Below are 19,353 nucleotides of genomic sequence, written 5' to 3'. Positions count from 1 at the left end.
GAGAGTTTTACTTAATACAGTTCCAGGTGCCACAAGTTTTGATTTTTAAAAAAAAAACTGTATAAAGAATTTAAAGATGCATGCTTTGCATTGGGATTATTGGATGACGACAAAGAATATATTCTAGTTATAAAAGAGGCAAGTGTGTGGTGTTTTGGGCCGTTTCTAAGGAAGTTGTTTGTCATACTATTGCTTTCGAAAAGTGTTTCGGTGCCTCTCGATCTCTGGCTCGCTACAAAAGACATATTGTGCGAAGATATTTTGTATTTGCAAAGGAACCGTACGAATAACCACAGTAAGAATTTAGTTTAAAAAATATAAATAAATATAATAGTATAGTATTTCTAAAATTTACTGATCTACACTAACGTATGCGATTATTATTCTGATCATAAATATGTCAACTAAAAAAAATTATCCCTAATGCAGGTCTAATGTTAAGTCAGGAACAGATAACAAACTTATGCTTAGCTGAGATTGAAAGAATTATGCGGTCCAACGGAAGCTCTCTGTCAACTATTGTGAATATGCCTAAACCAGACCAATCTGTGATGGATAATAATGAGAATAGGCTTCTAATAGATGAGAGAAACTACAGCCGTGATGAACAAAGAGAGAATTTAGACAAGTGGTTACGTATGTCGACCGAAGAGCAACAAAGTGTCTACCTAGAAATTATTGAAGCTGTGAATTGTAACAAGGGAGGTATGTTTTTTGTTCATGGATTTGGTGGTACCGGAAAAACATTCTTGTGGAGTATTCTTGGCGCTGATATTCGATCTAGGGGTGATATTGTTCTTAATGTTGCATCGAGTGGTATAGCTGCTTTACTTATGGAAGGTGGTAGGACAGCTCATTCTAGATTTGGTATACCCATCCATGTGGACGAATTTACAATATGTTCGATAGATGGTAAATCACATGTTGCCGAGTTAATTAGAGAAGCAAAGCTCATTATATGGGATGAGGCTCCAATGATGAACAAATATTGTTTCGAAACCTTGGATAGGAGTATGCGAGATATTATGAAGTGTGATCGGATTTTTGGAGGTAAAGTTTTTGTTTTAGGGGGTGATTTTAGACAAATTTTACCGGTTGTGCCAGAGGCTGGGAGAGTTGGAACAGTTTTAGCCTCTATAAACTCATCATTGCTTTGGGATAGTTGTAAAGTACTTCGGCTTACACAAAACATGAGGCTTCGCAAGGCGAAAAATAGTCAAGATGCAGATGCTCTCTCCACATTTTCAAAATGGCTACTCGATATTGGGGATGGCAAGATCAACGAGCCTAACAATGGTGAGGTAGAAATAGAAATACCCGAGGATTTATTGATTGTTGCATGTGATAATCCTATAGAAGCAATTGTTAAACAGATATACGGTCCATCATTTGCAACAAGGACCGATGCAAAATTTTTTTGCGAAAGAGCTATTCTTAGTCCAAGAAATGATGATGTCGATAAAATAAATCAATATATGCTCTCTCAACTTCCAGGTAAATTAAGAGTGCAACTTTTTAAAAAATATTTTTTTTGCAAACAAAATTCAATATAAACAGTTACTTATTTGAATTTTATTATATCCAGGGGAAGAAAGACAGTATTTGAGTTCAGACAGCATCGAGACTTCCGATACAAGTGCATACGACGATATGATCTACACTCAGGAATTCTTAAACAGTATTCACGTTTCTGGATTACCTAACCATGTTCTGACGCTAAAAAAGGGAGCACCTATCATGTTGCTTAGGAATATTGATCCTAAGGGAGGTTTATGCAATGGTACGAGATTGATTGTCACACAAATGGCGAATCATGTTATTGAAGCAAGGATTGTAACAGGTAAAAGAAACGTCAACGACAAAGTTCTTATCCCTAGGATGTTTGTGTCGCCACCGGATGCAAAGTTTCCCTTTCGTATGAGGCGTCGTCAGTTTCCCGTTGCTCTTGCATTTGCGATCACTATAAACAAAAGCCAAGGACAGACGTTGGAACATGTTGGATTGTATCTACCCAAGCCCGTATTTACACATGGACAACTATACGTTGCATTTTCCAGAGTTACAAGCAGAAAAGGATTGAAGATTTTGATTACAGATGAAGAAGGGAAATGTCAGAACAAAACCCTTAATGTAGTTTTCAAAGAAGTCTTTGAAAATATATGATTTTCTTTTAAGCATCTAATATCTACTATAACGTTCCATTCCATAATATTGTCATCTGATTCTCAGTTTTTTTCACCTTAATGATATTACCTTTTAAAATATCAATATACAAGTGTTAAGTTTTTAAAAATGAGTACGTAAAAACATATAAATATCCAAGTGTTAAGTTTTGAAAATTGAGTACGTATAAACATCTTAAACACGTTAACATAAATTATATTTTCTACATAAACAATGTGATGAACCTTATATTAAAACTGTGTTTATTTATATAATATTATAATTTAAAATAATCAGACTAAAGCGAGAAACTAAAAAGATTGAGACGCAACGTTTAGTCGTGACTCTTTGTATTCTTACAAATCAAAAATCCCCTTTTTGTTTTCGTTAACATTGAAGAATCAAGCAAAACCTAATTTGAGAGAATCATGAAATTCGATTATATTGCTGATCTGGTTCGAGAAAGAACTAATTGGTGTATCAATGTCAAGGTCTTACACTCTTGGACAGTCAGAGAGTTCTTCAAAAAACGAGTTCTGCTTCTTGTGGATCAAAAGGTTAGAGTCATTATCTGAATGATATTTACTTAAATTTCGAGTTCTAACAGTTGTTGTATATAAGACTTCTTACAAATTTTTTGTTAAACTGTGAAGGGTGACACTATTGAAGCTCCTTATTTGAATGATACACTCGCTAACCTCCCGAAATATATATACGATGGTGAGTGGTACAATATTAGAAATTTCAAAGTGATCTATCCAACCCTGGAGGATAGGAATACTCATCACCCCTATCAGATTAAATTTACGGGTCAAACCACAATGACGCTGCTCGAATCATTGAGTCCTAAGAATTACTTTAGGTTCGAGGATTTGGATGACATAAAACATGGAAGAATATATCATCCCATAACTTTCGGTAAGTATTTCTTAAATTGATTATATTAGTTTGAAACAATCCGTCTATATAGTTAATTGGTATCTTTGTGTTTGAAAAGTAGATTCTTAATTTTAGGATTTATGAAACTTTGTGTATTGGTTCTTCACATAAAAAAGGAATAATAACACTTTACCAATTATAGATTAGCAACACTTTGAAAACCTATATTCTCTATTTTCCCAAATTAGATGTTTGTGTGTGTATAATGGATGTTGAAGATAGAAGACGGCCTGGGAGTATCATTGATATTAATGAAGTTGTTCTCACATTGTTTAATGGCAGGTACTAGATATTTAATTTCCCTTTATGATTGTTACAATTCAAATTAGTTTCTGTCAACATTTTAATTGAGTTGATAAACATGTAGGTGTGACACTGTGAAGTGTCGTCTCAAAGACAACTACGCTACTGAATTCAGGACCATATGGCAATCAAGCGGGTGCCATCTCATATACAAATCCGAACCTGTATTCTGTGTAATGCGGTTTATGAGGGTTGGAGAATATGAAGGTATGTAACGTAAGTTTTAATTATCATAAGGTAATCAATAAAATTACCTAAAATTCTAAATGTCCTATAGGTTCACCATGTCTTGAAAATACCTTAAACTCTTCGAAGATCTTCATAAAACCAGAGTACGAAGGACTGGAGCATCATCAGGCTATGTAAGATGTAATTATTTTTATGAAATCAAGTTCTGTATGATGTTAAAGTCAAATTTCTTAAAACAATTTATATATTTGCAGGACTGAATTTGCTGGGCGTTATTATATAAAACATGTGATGAACCAACAAGGTTAAAGCTCAGTAACTCAAATGTAAAGAATGGGATGTTGGCTGTCTCTTTTTCTTCTATTTGAAGGACTCTATATTTTAGTTTTTGTATTAACCGCTACTCAAATCCAACTTTCCGTTACTCTAAACTTTATTTTGTAATTTAGATAATACATTCTAATATCGAACTTTTGGAAATTGCTTACGCTCTTACAAAATTTGGTATTACTTATTGAATCTCAATAGCTGTTTACTACAGTTTACAAGTTTATTTAAAAGACTCAATTAGTAATTCACATTTTGAAAATTATTTCTTTAGTTAAATAAGTCTTTTACTATATATGCAAATACAAAAATGTATTTATAATCCAATAAAATATTATAAAGTTTTAAAAAATTAGTTTAGAAAAATACCATATCATAAAGTAACAAAACAATTATTATTAAAATCTTAATACCGCGCTTTAGGCGCGGGTACCTCCCTAGTTAGTATTGTTATAATTGCTAAATAAAAAAAAAAAAAAAACGTGAATTCACAATCTCACCTAAAATATGATTCTACAAATTATTTTATAAAATGTTTTAGATGCAAACTACCAGTTAAACCATCATCTTATTTACATCTATGTATAATTTATCATATGTTTTACCATTTTTTTTTTGTCAACCATTTGGGCCACAACTGGCCGGCCCATTAGCCAAATTTCTACATACATAGGAGCCGGGACTCGATCCCGGATGTGATGGTGCCTTCTACAAATGGACTTACCTCCTGCCACTGCACTAAGATCACTTCACATATGTTTTACCATTATAAATATGTTTTATTGATAAAATATGTTGTTTATCCACCACTTATAACATGACGCTATGTTAAGCCAATTTTACGATTCTTTACTTTCAGTTTGATATAGTTTCTTTAACTATACTAAAAGAAATTTGAAAAATATATCACATAACAATAATTAATGACATATTTATATGAAAAACTAATTAAGATAAAAAAAAACGATTGCAATGAGTTATGACAGACCAATAAAAGTTGAGAAATTAAAAGACAGTTAACTTGACATAATTAATAAATTATAAAACTTATAAGCATGATGATATATGAGCATAGATAATTTGAAGATACATGCAAAATAAAAATTAAAATAAATAATCTAAAAATATAACAACAGAACTAAATTAAAATAAAGATCCAACATAGTCATTACTGAAAAATGTAAAAATGTACTCCCTTATAGATATAAAATTTTAAATATTACGAAACCACAAATATATACATAAATTAAGATTAAGATCTTTAAAACATCATTTACGAAATTATGTGAGACCATCTCTACACATGAATAACAACTATGTTAGAAGAAAATATATATACGATTTAATGAAAACATAATTAAAAATAGCAGTTATCAAATTAAATTTCTTAATAAATTCAAATATTCATTAAATCACTATTTTATCTCTCAAGAAACATTAAATCTCTATATTTTACATTAGCCGTAATGAATAAGAAATGTCAATAAGTAATTAGGGCATTGATGTTGAGTGCTAGAAATTACATCACTTTGTTGATAGTCATATAGTATAATTTTTTTTGTATAGTGTAGTTTTGTTAATTTCTTACGACTTAGACTAATATGTTTTAGCTTCTCTCACATTATTAGTGCATAATATGCACAAAACATGTAGAAAATACTATATTAGTTGTTTTGCCACGAATAATTTTATCACCACCTCACTCAAAGCATCTTTTTAAACTTCAAAGATATCAATTCCCAATCAGAGTATGCTATGCAATGACAGTTAATAAAAGACTTTTTATTTTTAATATAATAATTAATTAGTGATCTCGTACTCACTAATAATTTAACAAAAATCAATTCAAACATAAACCTCTTTAAGAAGCTCACCTTTTAAGAGAAATTACCCATCGAATTGATCTTCGACTGAAATCTTAACACTCTTGGAATCTTCACCCACCGGCTTCTGGACCAATATTGAACTTGTTGACGACAGATCCGTCAATGGCTTAACCCTAGCCACAACTCGGACCACTTTCATCTCCCACTTCACACCAATTGAGTGTTTACCATCATGAAGCTCAACTAACTTCCATGTCTCACTCTTCTCTACGGATGCATTATTTTGTATCACATTATATAAGATATTCATATCCCTATATTTAATATGATTCATCCATATCTCTTTTATGAATCACACACATGTATAAATACTTTGGTTCTATCATTGAAATACATAAAGCAATACATTATAGTTCTTGGTATCATAACATAAAATTCTGTGACCTATTTTTTTTTTCTACTCTAAAGCTGCCGCCGCCGCAAGCTTCTACTTCTTCTTAAATTTTGACATTTGTGTATGATAACTCTTGATTTTGTTTGTTTTACAACGATTTATGTCAAGTCTTTTAACAACCAAACCGCATTCGCTTATGATTCCTTAGATGTAAAAAGCTTCATGCCTGGTGTACTATGAACAACAATTTTTTGTGTATGACTATATTCTCTCCCAGTTCAACGACGCAGTCATGTTCAACATAGTTGTGTGATTGAACTTCAACAAGCTAACCATTATCACCCACACGTCAACTCCACACCACTACCAAGCCTCTAAAGGTCTCTGGTTGAGCTAGATTAAGGTATAGAGAGAGAGAGGGGGGGGGGGACTTTCTTCTTCATTGTTTGTGCCACCGCCGTGAATAATGGAATTAGGCGAGGTCGAGAAAGGTCAAAGGCAGTGAACGACAAGGTGGAAAAACTACTCGGTGCAGGATCTATTGTGGAGGTCAAGTACCCAGACTGGCTGGCTAATCCAATCAGCCATAAATTTAAAAATATGAGCATAATATTTGTAATATAATATTTTAAATACTCAAAAATATCATGTAGCTCAACTAACTTCCATGTCTCACTCTCCTCTGCGGATGCATTGCTTTGTACCACTCTGTTTTCTCTGCAACCTCTCGTAGGGATCTGAATATTTTAGAGAAAATAGTAGTGAGTCGTGATGTTGTCTTTAGTGAGACAAAAATGCTGGAATTTGTATCAGAGTTAGAGGGGCTAACATGTAATTTTACATGGTGAAAGTATAGGAGTAGCAAAAAGTAAGTGTATTTGTTATTAAAATTGGGAAAAGTGGGTGTATATGCTATTTTCTCTAATTTTATTTACAAAATCTATTATACTTTATAGATAAACATCTTATTTGGAATCTAAAATTTGGTTGTGTAGTGTATAATTTTTAGTTTTATTTGAATAGGTGTAAAAAAATTAAGATTTAACCGTATAAACTATTATAATATCAATTTTATATTATCACATCATATCGTTAAAGATTTTATGAAAATGTAATTAATGGTTACAATTTTGGGTGTTATTGGCTTTTGTGAAAAACAAAGTGGTATGTAAATATAATATTTTAAAAAATAGAAGGCACAATAAAAATTAGTGACTCGAGCTCTCTAACGACGACACGTCAGCTCTTATTAGAGAATGTTATCTTTTGATATATAAGTGATGGGAATTCAACTTAGGACACACATGACACCACATATTACTAAAGTGTGAACAAGTAAATATTATATATTCTTTTTCTTACAAACATATATATTGGGTAATTTATATGTAAATTGTTATTTTCAAATTTTATCATCTTAACTAGAAAGAAACTAAATAAAGTAGTTGATATTTTAATTATAAAATAAGAAGACATGAGATGTTGTTAAAAAAAAAAGTCTTCATAGTACTGTATGTGTTCATACTCTAAAAATCTAAATGTATGAATTGTATGAGTTAGTGGTATATATGGATCGGTCATTAGATAAACAACCAACTGTGGTGAAAAAATATAATACATAAAAGAACAAATTGAAGTTTAGGAACCCATCATCATAAACAAAGTTAAAAAAAAAATTAAATAAATATATAGCCACAGGCACAAAGATGTTTAAACATCTGCAGAGGAAACCCTTGGACTAGTCTGGAGGGTCTTCTTCGAATTCTTTGTTTTCAAGATTTTACTCTTCTTCTCTTCAACGTTGTCCTTATTCTCTTCCTTTACTTTTGTCTCTGCAAGCTTCATCTTCATCTTTTCCTTATAAATCTTCCTCATCGCGTAAGCCTCTGCGAAACTTGCTGTACTCGATCCACCGACACCGTACATCTTCCCAAATATAATTTATCTAAGAATCTACCCGAAACTTTTAAAATCAAGATTGGTTGAAAATTATATGAGAATTGGGTTTAAAGGATAAGAGAGAGTTTGGTGATGTATTTATAGGGTTGGTTGGTAGGAAAGGTAGATACATGGAATTTTGCCATGGGCGGCCAAATTTGATTTTTCTTTCTTTTGTTTTCTTGTTTCCTCATTTGGGTTTTTCTTCATTTCGTGGAAATATCATAGAAAACGTAGAAAATTGGAAAAGTAAAAGTATACTTGCTTGGGAGCCAAGGGATTGATTCTCTACCATACAAGCGACCAAAACAATCCCTATCACTGACAAAAACACTACTGACAGGTCCACTTTAATAGGAGCGTCTTTCCATCCAATGTCAACTTAACAAGGAAAACTATTCATTAAATAACAATTTTGACCCAGATTTATTTTGTAACGCTACTAATATGTTGATTAGGTTAATCTAAAAGTGACATATTACACTGATCATACCTAAGGAAACAGTGTAAACCATTCATATAAGAGTAAAAGAGAAATTAAATATAATTGTTGAGTGTTGATTTGTGTAATAAATAGATGTGCTTTTAAAAGAATTAGTTTATGAGACCGATTAAGTAGGTGAGCATAGAAGCCAAATCAGATGCATTAGAATATGACTATGACAAAATATCTGGATATGACAAATTGTTTAATTTTAAAATGTAAATTTTAAAAGAAAGGACAATCGTTCCCGTAGCATTTTCTCTCTTCTCTCTCTTCAAATTTTTCTCAGATCTAGCTTTTTCTTCTCTTCTTTTTTTGCTTTTTGGTCCAGATCTTCATAGTTTGGTCTGAAATTCAAACCGCTACAGGAGTGAGGTAAGCTCTCTTCTCTGACATCGGAGCGGTGTGGTTTTTCTGGCAAGCGTTGCGGTTGTGGCCCCTTCCCGGCGGACAAAAGGCTCCGATCTGGTTCCTCTTGGTTTGAAGATGCCGCTGGAGATGCAGAGGAGTCTTTCACGGCTCAACCGTATGGATGGAGGCTGCGACGGCGGCGGAAGACGCTTGTGGATTGGTGGGTTTTTCTGATGGTTGTTTGGTGGTTAACGGCAGATCCTTTTCAGGATCTTAGAAGGCTGACACAGATTTCTGGCGATTGAGAGGTTGTCGAGCCTCCTCCTCTCTCTAGCTACCATGTTTTTGTTTCCACCAAACCAGATCTGAAGTTTGCTTTACTTCCGGAAAACTTTCGTTTCACGGCTTCGGAGAGCAAGGGCTTGGATCTGAGTATGTCGTTTTGCTAGGTAGGGGATTCGACATTCATTGGGTGGCGGAGTGTCGCAGAGTTGTTCTACTCCGGAAGGCTTGTGGCGGGTCAGGCTTGTCGTTGGTGACGGTTCGGAGACCGAATCCGAATACTCCGGTCAAAGAACCTATTCGGCGACGTAGTCGCAAAGTTGTGGGCCTTGTATTCGCCGGAACTAGTAGATCTGACTCTCTGCCTCCGCTTAACCGCCTGGCTTCAACCTTGTAATCTGTTTCCGTTCACCGGAATTTGTTTTCCGTTTTGTAACTGTAGCAGTTTGTATTTACAAGCCTTAAGCCCGTTTTGGGATGAGGCCCATTATAAATATAAATGTTTTTAAAAAAAAAAAAATCTGGATATGACAAATTAGATGCAGAGACAAAGGGCTTGATTGGAACAACATATGCTAGAGCATTAGCATTATGCAGCATAAGCATTAAGGTGCATAAGCTGTATGCTCTGATTAATATAACACATTTAGTTGATTGGTATAGCAGTGGTGTATTAGATATTATATTTATATTTAATATATGACATTTATTAAAATATATAATTTAAATGTGTTTTATTAAAAAAAATTAATTATCACTCATTGCTATATATATATATATATATATATTAGAAATATATTTTACATTTAATGAATTTTATAAATTGTTATATATATAAATGTGTAATTTAATAATTTTAATTATATATATTTATAATGTAATACATTAATTAAAAATAATTAATATATATTATAATTTTTTATACAAGTTTATTTCTATATTTACATTTTTAATTTCAATAACTTTTTCAAATATATATAACACATTAAACTAAAATAAAACAATAATATATATTATAAACAGTATATCCACATTAATATTTTAATGTATTAAATAAATTATTATATTATTTCAAATAATAACATTAAGTAGTTTATCATATATATTATATTATAACAAATAAATTTATCTTTTATGAAATCATAATTTTCTATTTTTACAAAATAAATTAATTATTTAATATTATTTTAATATATATTAATATTTAGAGTCAAATGCTTGGGAAATGCTTTAATTGAGAGCATACAGGAAGAGAGCATATGAGAGCATCTGCAGCTTCTAAATGCTCCCTTATATGTTCTCCTAATAAATGTTGATTGGATAATAAAAACTTCTTTATATGCTCTTCCAATCAAGGCCAAAGTGATTCTCTTAAGGAACCAGAATTTTGCGGATGATGATTGATGAGTATGGATGTTTTTGAATTATCCGATTATGTAAATAATTTTCCTGGCAAAACTAGTTAAAAAAGGAAAAAAAAAAAACAGAATATTAACTGAAGTAAATACCAAATCAGCTATTTGATGGTGTCATGCATGACGATAGGTCCGAATAAACTCTTTTAGTCAATTTGCTTATGTCATGCATGACGATAAGACCACCAAGATGACATTTTTAAGGATATAGCATATACTCCATCCGTTTCAAAATATAAAATGTTTTGGAGAAGTTTGTTGTTTCATAATATAGGATGTTTTCAAATTTCAATGTAACTTTTAGATTAGTTTAGTATTTTATATTATACAATATTGTTTCTGATTGGTTGAACTTGTTAAAAGTAAAAACTTCTTAATCTGGGCGCTTTGCTTAAACATCATATATTTTGAAACGGAGGGAGTACTAATTACATGTAGCATTAATAACCTTGTTCCCTTTTTAGCCATTGAATGGTAGCTATTGTGCTGTAGCAGAAATGGTGTGGATACTATTTGTTGTTATAGATTTCTCTTCTGAAACTGTAACATGCCATGTTGTTATTTAGAGAGTTTCATGAGACACTTACCATAGAGAAAACTAGACACAGAAAATTTCCAGCAACAAAGTTGAGTTTGTATTCTAAAACCCTCAAGCCATATAGAGATTTTTTTTTCACAAAAAAATGTTCCATCAATTGAACCAAAGTTATAAAATTATGTTGTTGTAACGATATAGCTCAAAGTAAAGCGGCATGAGTCCCACAAGTTGCAGATACATAAGTCTTTTTAGTTGTTAAGCCCCCAGTCATATCGTTGGTACTTAACTTCAAACTGAGTATCAACTAGACAATCAAGCAAAGCTTCTGAAAGTTGTGGCTCCAAGAAGGTTGATGCATGCTTCAGTACCTCCTCTTTGCTCTTTCCAAAATCCACTCCATACCTGTACAATCAGACGGGGTTTTACGTGTTTTAGTAAATCGACATAACCATGTAATTAGAATAAGATATGTCTGAGACCATACCAATTAAAGATTTGGCTGATGTATGCAACTTTCTCATTGAGATCAACAATGAGCCCACCTCCTCTTAAGAAATCGCGAGCTGCTTCCATGAGTTCTTTATCGATCTCTCCAGGCGTGAAACATCGAAGAGGTGGTCCAGACCGGGTTCCACAAACCAGAGCAAAATGAGTCAGAGGCTCTGCATAAGGCAGAGCAACCTAAAGACAGGAAACATATCAATCAGCCATATGAGACTTGACTCAACATACTAAGCACTAACATATATTTACCTTGGAACGTTTATCCTTTACACCAAAGGGTTTTATAGGATTAAAAATCGGTCGCTGGTTACCCCTTAGAATCCCATTTTGTATAGCCGAGAGTGAGTAAGTGTTGCCACCAATCACATACTTGAAGTCCATAAACATCTTCGTTCGATCAAAAGTGCCTGCCGGATGACCACATACTAGTATTGAATGTATAGCCATCATGTTATAAAGGTTTATGAAGAATGCAAGCTTTTCTTCTCTCTGCATATCTTCAAGCTCTACTCTATGAAGCTCCTGGATTATTCTTAGGTACCTTTAAGAATCAAATAAAACTTAACTCAAGTCAGTGATAAACACACAGAAAAAATAAAAATAAAGAAGACCATTATAATTAACCATACCTTGCAAACTCTTCACTCCCATGGATGCTTCTGTAGTCGACATGTTTTCCATCTGGAGAAGTGTAAGCTTCAAGAATTGCTCGATATACAAGTCTGAGCCTGGACTCGATTTCCGCGATTGGCCTTGGCTTCAACTCAATTATTCCTCTAGGGATGTTGTGGCATTGAGATGAAACTAAAGGGTCGTCGTCTAGAAACCGATACAAGTGATTCCCATCCTCAAACTGATTCTCCCTGGTTGAAAAGAATTGCAAAATAAGAAGCATGCACAAACTAAAGAAGAACCATTGGTGTTTGTTCTAAAAAAGGCTTACTCTAGAACATGTTGAAAGAAGAGTTGGCTTGCAAGCTTTCGAGCAACTTCAACTGCCTATACAACAAGATTGGATTATAACCCATCGACTCTTAAAAACATCACAGTACTGGTCATATATATATATATATATATATATATATATATATATATGTATGACTTACCGCTTCTCTTTCTAGACTTTGATCCTCGCATAAGAAATCCACAGCTTCGGAGCCTAAGAAAGAGTTTTTGAACCTTCGCATTTTATAAAACCGATCCTTAACAATGCAAGGCTTCATCCTAAGAACTATTAAAGCTAGTTCATCTACAGGACCTTTACTCGATGCATCATCTTCCCCTGAGAAAGGTGGCAGAGGAGCTTCCCGAGGCGGTGCTTCTTCTATAAGATGTCTGATCTTCTCCTCAAGCTCTCCTGATTCCTCCAATACCTTAAGCTCCTTAAAACTCCCAACTAACTCTTGATTAAAGAATACCTTAGGAACATCATTATCTCCTCCTCCACAGATCTTTTCAAGCTCAAGCTTTCTTGTCGGGTAGATATCGATGTTAATCTCGACATATCTTAGCCTCTTCTCATGTAAAAACAACCTACATTCTCTGCACTCCTCACACCCTAATCTTGTATACAATATAATCCTACCTTTCATCACTACAGACTCCAAGACCGCCTCTTCTTCTCTATCAACCGACTCATCGTCGTCGTTCTGCATCATCTTCAAATAGCTTAAAGGATTCCACATAGACTTACCTTCTGATTTTGGAGATTCCATTGATTTCACCTCATCATCTCTAGTACCACCATGAGCTGCAGCATTGTCAACACTTAGTTTCCCCGAAAGGCGGCGGATCAGTGTATGTACCGCAACTTCGCTCTTCACTCTAACGAAGTTCTTGATCGCTGCTGCTTTCTCTGTCCAAGCAGAAGAAGTTGATGATGAATTAGCATCTGGTGATGATGATGAATGGTGAGAATTGCTTTGTTCCTCAACCGTTTCTTCCCGAGCTTTCGATGTTCCATCATCATCTTCATGTTTTGAATCAACCGAACTCTCACTACTATCATCATCACTATCTAAAGACTCAATCTCATCCATAGAAGAAACTGTCTTGTCTCCTTCCACTTCATGGATATCTATAGACTCCATCTCTTCATCCTCCTCCTCCTCCTTCTCTACCATCATCTCCTTGATATTTTCGATAACCGGTTCACGACAAACCTCTTCGATATCAACAGATTTCACCTCTTCTTCTTCTTCTTCTTCTTCTTTCTTCTCCTCACTTTCTTCCACATTGTGTTTAGGAGACACTTCTTTAGCAATGATCTCAGCAGATTTCATCTCCTCTGATTGTTCCACATTGTGTTTAGGAGAACTCTCCATATCCATCGACGACGACGCTACAACAACAGATTCCGAAACAATCAAACAAGAGACAAAACAAAAACCACAATTACTGTCACAAATCCTCAGAACATTAATTTAGCTTTCAGTTATCAAAAAAAAAAAAAAATTACCAGAGACTGATTCTTAAATCAATTTAACATAGCAATAAGAATGAATCCCAAAAAAAAAAAAAAAAAAAAAAATGTATAAAGAAACTTACAGATCCGGAGAGAATAAGAGGGCAACGGATTCACAGAATACTACGATATAAATGTTACAGAGAAATGAAAATTAAATGATATTGTAGATGGCAATCGAATTGGAAGAAGAAGGTGAGCGATGTTCAGACAGAGGCAAGAGCGAAGCAAAGGAGCCGACCGAGAGAAGCGGGAATCTCATGGGTTGGGGGGTCGATTTGTAATAACTCCAATTTTTTGGGTTTTTTTATTTTTATTGTTTCCTTGAACCTTTTTAGAGCAACTCCATATATATATATATTTCATTATTATATTCTTATTATTTATACTATAAAGTACTTACTATTTTTTTTTTTTTGGTCAAAAAAGTACTTACTATTATTATAGTAAGTTTATGAGTAGATTTAACTGTTGAAATGAGTAATAAATTAAAATTATTGGATAAACAATTAATACAAACATTTTGGGAAAGAAAATGAAGATAGAGAAATTAAATATTAACAAAAGAAGTTTTGAGTCAACTTCTTATTGAAATTAAGATAATATTTTGGAAATAAAAAAATACAAAATTAGAGTCAGATATTTTATTTTGTAAAAGCCAAAATTAGTGTAATGAATCATATGTGTAACAAGGATTTAATGTTTGTTTATTTATTATAAGGTTGACTTTAGTAAATAATTAAGAAAAAAGGGAGATGAAACATGTATAAGCTTATTTTTATCTATGAGAATATTTATTTTAACAAATTTGCAATTTATCTAAAAGTAAATTACTAATATTTAGCATATATATATATATATATATATATATATATTAAAGTGTTGGGACTGACCTTTGTATGAGCCCATTGAACTTCAAAAGATCACAGGCAAATTGGACCGTGACGTATGAATCTCTCACTGAATTTCGTAAAATCATGGCATTAATGTGAAATAATACTAGCACTTGCTAGAAATTCTAACTAGGTTAATAAAAAAACAACGTAGGAGTTCTAACTACTGAAACTAAAATCTCTACCTCTGATGAATAGAATTAGTGGTACAATATTTACTTAAATTTGTAATTATTAAAAACCTCAAATTTAGAAATTGAAATAGTGAAACTAACAACAAAATACTAAGATTCGTCTGGTCTTGTTCAGTTGTTAAACGCAAGACGAAAAAGAGAATCTACCGACGATCTGTGTTTCTGTACATTGTAAGACATATATACCAAAGTATTCGCTTCACTCAACAAGCAAGAATCAACCGTTCATTTCTTCTTAGCATCGATAAACATAGCACGAGTCCAGTGTTCAACATCCTCAGACTGTGAAGGTGGTGGCGAGTACTTGGGATGCTCCACCAAATCCCATCCGTTCATATCGTTGTTCTTCCGGGTTGATGATGGAGTTGCAGAGAGATAACTGGCTCCTGAGTTTGGATCCTGGTTATAACTTGCATTCCTCTGCTCGAAAATATTTAAAGAGTAAGAGGTGTCGTTAGAAAGAGACCGTGAGGCAACAAAACATATAACTGCTTATGCAAAACCAAACACCAATCAATCGAAGTGCCCATTTCATCCAAGTAAATGTCAACATCTACAAAGTTTCGCCATTTGTAAAGGATTTGGATGAAAGATCTAATGTGTTACGACATATCTGGAAGTTATATCAAAATTTTAAATCGTTTAATGGGTCCTTAAGCTGTTTTGATCATGTTTGGGGGTTTCCTACAAAAAAAAAATAAAAAGGGAGAAAGAGCAATTAGCATATACCGGAAGATGGGCACTTTCAAGTAAGGAGCTTGAGATGACAGAGTTAGCGTTCCAAATGGATTTGTTGAGTTGTTGAGCCTGCTTGCATGATCTGCATCAGCATAACACATAAATGTATCAGCAAATTATACACTTATATAAAGATTTAAATACAAAAGGAGAAAAAAGAAACTACATGTGAAGAGGATATCCGAAAGATGTGCGTCAAACATGAGATTGGTTTACCTTGAAGAAGCCATTTTCAGGGAGAAAACAGACCGAACCTCCTTTGATGACGAAAGTGTGGCCAATAACTTGGCAAATGCTTCAAAAGTCGAAGCCTCGGGAGGTACTTCGAGGAAAAGTGAATTGTAACAGTACGCTGTCAAGCACGCAACACTTTTCTTGAGAAGAGCTATTCCTTTCTGCAGATCTCTGTGTGACTCAATCGAATGAGGAGACGCAGCGGAGTATTTAAAGCTGTTGTTTCCAGTAGAGTCCAGACGGGATTCTTTTCTATCGGATTCCATGGAAGCTACACCAAAGTTGCTGGAGTTTTTATCTGTCCATGAGTTTTCAACGCTGGTTGAGCAATAATTTCGGCGGGGTATGAAGAGAGGATACTCGTTGCTGCAACAGAACAAATGACTGGTTTAGTTTCGTTTATTTTTACCATCTTTCAAAGCACATATATGTAGAATGATGACTCCAAAAAGGTGAAAAAGGATTGTACCTTCGAGTAGGAGGACTTGCGTCCCAATAGGAATTTCGTTGCCATATACGGGAGCAAGAGCCCTGTGTGGTGAAAAACCAACAGACATGGACGAGTTTAAAAGAGGAGAAAGTGAATTATAATCTTTTGCTGCTAGATGATTACTTGAAATGCAAATGTATTGAAGACAAAACAATCATACCGCAAAACCTGAGCTATGTAGTGCAGGAGCGGCTAAGTTGTGAACAACAAGGTTCAGAAGTTGGATCATATACCTGCTCCACATGTCAAAATATGGTCTTACAAAACCGGATATATACCATGGAATAGGAAAGGTCAAAACCCAAATGCATAGCCTTGAAAAAGGGAGAATAGAACATTACCCCAAAGAGACAGCAAGCTCCTCTGATGGGATGGAATGAGGGTCCAAACCACTTGGTAGACGTGAATTGCAAATTAGATTATATTGACGACTTGAACCGTTCTGACTCTCTCCGTCAAGACTAACCTAAATACAGCACAGAGCAACTAGTGTAAAACACTACTCCAACAAGATAAACATAAACAATTTTATACGTATTTACAGTACAGAGAAACTAGTGTAAAACACTAGTCCAGAAAGATAAACAGAAACAATTTATCAAGTAATATATGTACCCGGCGTAGAGGGAACAATTTGCATATTTGCTTCACAACCACTGACTGCTTATGAAGACGCTCAGATGAAATAGCCATCTGCAATCAAGAAAACTCAACTCTTGACATCAGAAAATACATGACCGGATAACCCAATTAAGAGCTAAGCTTACTTACATGACCAAGGCTCTGTGTACATATTAAATTAGGAAAATACTTGTCTACTTGTTCAACTCTAATTTTCTCAAGCTGCAAAAAAAAAAACAGAGTTATCAACAAACTCGAATCTTTCACATATTCATCATAATAGCATCGAACTTTTCCGTACCGTGGAACGAGCTGAATCAAGAACACCATATCTAACTTTAAGATCACAAGAACCTCTTTCAATCTTAACCTTCCCTTGATTCACTAATTCCTTACTACTCTTAAGTCTACTCTTCAACTTTGAAAGCTTCTCGTTTTGAATCAATCTCCAATTCTTCTGATCATCAGCTTTACCCTAAAATAAACGAATCCAAAACATAAATCAAATAGAACAGAACAAAAGAGATTATGATACTTGAACAATCTCAAAAACCAAACCTTAGATTCTAATAGCTCACTCAATCTTGAATGTAAAGTATCTCTTCGAGTCTTGAGTGACTTGAACAAAGTGTTATACTCAATCAATCTGTAGATAATTAAAAAGAAAAAACAAAACTATGAGAATTCTGAAAAAAAAAAAAAAAATCGAGAACGAAGCTTTGGAGAAATCGATGTAAACCTATGATTAACGCAAGCACTACAGATACAAGCACGATTAGTATTATCGCAAATAGCGCAGTTGCTGGATCGTTTTATCATCGTTTTATTCCAGAAACATATTCTCCGGCGATTTAAGGTCGGAGATAGAGAGGGTCGGCGACAAATTGGGAAATTAAACAGTTGGGTGTGTGTGTGAAGGGGTAAACGTCGTAGCGTGAGAGATGCGGATATTTTCTTAGGCTTTGATTTTGTAAACCGTAAATCGGTATCGCTTCGGTATGAAATTTAATTGGTTTGGATAACCAATGTACCAAAATCCAAAATAAGTTAATTTTTTTTAGGGTAAGTGTTAACACGTGGTACATACCGGGATATTTTTTTCAATAATTATTAAGAAAAATATTGTATATTGTATTTTGTATGTTTGTTTTAATGAATTGAGAAGTTTTATTGATTTTGGTTAATTGGGTAGATTTATATAGTTAAGGTGGAATTGGATAAAATTTAAATTGTATAGGTGGCATTTGATATTGCCAAAAAAAAATAGGAAATTTTATTAAATCTACCACATTGGATATAATTTTTTTTCAGATTTACCACATTACAAAAACCTTTTTCAATCTACCAAAAATGATTGTACTAAATGACGTTAATAACCCTCTTTTCTTCCCTTGAAATTTGGCGGCGATGCAGTACAACATTTGATGGACCATTAATTACGGTGGCATACCGTACAAAAGTGTTGTTTGTGTTGTTCATTTTTATATGCACAAAATAAAAATAAAAACGAAGGGAACATGCAGACAAAATATAAGTTGTATATATAATAGTTAACTTATATATGAGTCAACTTATATATAATAGACAAAATATAAGTTGTGGACAATATTTATCCTGCAAACAATAATTATATTTGACTTAAGTTTGTCCATTACCCTTAAGTTAGTGCGTTGTAGTCTTGTAGACTAATAAACATAAACGATAGACATTACTTATAAGTTGTCCATTAAAACATATGCATATACATTTGTAATATTTTAAAATGATAAAAATGCATTGTAAAAAATAATATTTAAAGTAGAGGAAATATATATTTCTTGTAGAAAAGATTCTAGATAGTAGACAAAAATATTATAGTGGACAATAAATGTTATGGACTAAATAAAATAATGTTAATCAATTAATATGATGGACAAAAAGTAAAAATTTAAATTTGTCCACAGACGAAGCTAATAGAATAAAAAGTATGAGACAAATGTGACTGAGAAAGCTTTTTCTCATTCATAGTGGAATCTTCTTTACATAAAATTTAAAAATAAAAGCAAATTAGCGAAAGATTTTAATTT

The 19,353-nt window shown here is 33.3% G+C and overlaps 4 protein-coding genes across 4 annotated transcripts; 1 reads left to right on the top strand and 3 right to left on the bottom strand.

Annotated features, from left to right (window-relative positions):
- Window positions 489-3,771, top strand: LOC104749400 (ATP-dependent DNA helicase pif1-like). The gene is made up of 7 exons (XM_010471026.1): window positions 489-931; window positions 1,010-1,494; window positions 1,586-2,019; window positions 2,817-2,883; window positions 3,291-3,384; window positions 3,470-3,612; window positions 3,683-3,771. The coding sequence occupies exons 1-7, from the start codon at window positions 489-491 to the stop codon at window positions 3,769-3,771; spliced, it is 1,755 nt and encodes a 584-aa protein (XP_010469328.1).
- Window positions 7,681-8,230, bottom strand: LOC109127235. Its single transcript, XM_019231775.1, has one exon. It carries the CDS (start codon window positions 8,065-8,067, stop codon window positions 7,852-7,854), a length of 216 nt encoding a protein of 71 aa, XP_019087320.1. The 5' UTR covers window positions 8,068-8,230; the 3' UTR covers window positions 7,681-7,851.
- On the bottom strand, window positions 11,398-13,983 carry LOC104749393. Its single transcript, XM_019230055.1, has 7 exons — window positions 13,816-13,983; window positions 12,760-13,755; window positions 12,597-12,652; window positions 12,283-12,516; window positions 11,903-12,194; window positions 11,634-11,830; window positions 11,398-11,551 (listed from the first exon to the last, which is right to left on the bottom strand). Exons 1-7 carry the CDS (start codon window positions 13,981-13,983, stop codon window positions 11,398-11,400), a joined length of 2,097 nt encoding a protein of 698 aa, XP_019085600.1.
- On the bottom strand, window positions 15,242-18,229 carry LOC104719506. Its single transcript, XM_010437440.2, has 11 exons — window positions 18,027-18,229; window positions 17,846-17,933; window positions 17,589-17,762; window positions 17,438-17,509; window positions 17,282-17,359; window positions 17,008-17,132; window positions 16,827-16,899; window positions 16,646-16,707; window positions 16,159-16,542; window positions 15,934-16,024; window positions 15,242-15,624 (listed from the first exon to the last, which is right to left on the bottom strand). Exons 1-11 carry the CDS (start codon window positions 18,104-18,106, stop codon window positions 15,430-15,432), a joined length of 1,422 nt encoding a protein of 473 aa, XP_010435742.1. The 5' UTR covers window positions 18,107-18,229; the 3' UTR covers window positions 15,242-15,429.

This window comes from Camelina sativa, chromosome 2 (assembly GCF_000633955.1).
Source record: "Camelina sativa cultivar DH55 chromosome 2, Cs, whole genome shotgun sequence".
In the NCBI taxonomy this organism is placed as follows: domain Eukaryota; kingdom Viridiplantae; phylum Streptophyta; class Magnoliopsida; order Brassicales; family Brassicaceae; genus Camelina; species Camelina sativa.
This window is presented reverse-complemented; position numbering and strand designations above follow the sequence as displayed.

Excerpts from the sequence above, each read along its gene's own strand:
- LOC104719506 (XM_010437440.2), bottom strand. The coding sequence starts at position 18,106 with ATGATAAAACGATCCAGCAACTGCGCTATTTGCGATAATACTAATCGT. Across the intron at positions 17,133-17,281 it reads AATTGTTCCCTCTACGCCGG|GTTAGTCTTGACGGAGAGAG; the intron begins GTACATATATTA and ends TGCTGTATTTAG. Across the intron at positions 15,625-15,933 it reads TTGAAAGTGCCCATCTTCCG|AGGAATGCAAGTTATAACCA; the intron begins GTATATGCTAAT and ends ATTTTCGAGCAG.
- LOC104749393 (XM_019230055.1), bottom strand. The coding sequence starts at position 13,983 with ATGGATATGGAGAGTTCTCCTAAACACAATGTGGAACAATCAGAGGAG. Across the intron at positions 12,517-12,596 it reads TTCTTTCAACATGTTCTAGA|GGAGAATCAGTTTGAGGATG; the intron begins GTAAGCCTTTTT and ends CTTTTCAACCAG. Across the intron at positions 12,195-12,282 it reads GGGAGTGAAGAGTTTGCAAG|GTACCTAAGAATAATCCAGG; the intron begins GTATGGTTAATT and ends TGATTCTTAAAG.
- LOC104749400 (XM_010471026.1), top strand. The coding sequence starts at position 489 with ATGCGGTCCAACGGAAGCTCTCTGTCAACTATTGTGAATATGCCTAAA. Across the intron at positions 2,884-3,290 it reads CCCGAAATATATATACGATG|ATGTTTGTGTGTGTATAATG; the intron begins GTGAGTGGTACA and ends TTCCCAAATTAG. Across the intron at positions 3,385-3,469 it reads CTCACATTGTTTAATGGCAG|GTGTGACACTGTGAAGTGTC; the intron begins GTACTAGATATT and ends ATAAACATGTAG.
- LOC109127235 (XM_019231775.1), bottom strand. The coding sequence starts at position 8,067 with ATGTACGGTGTCGGTGGATCGAGTACAGCAAGTTTCGCAGAGGCTTAC.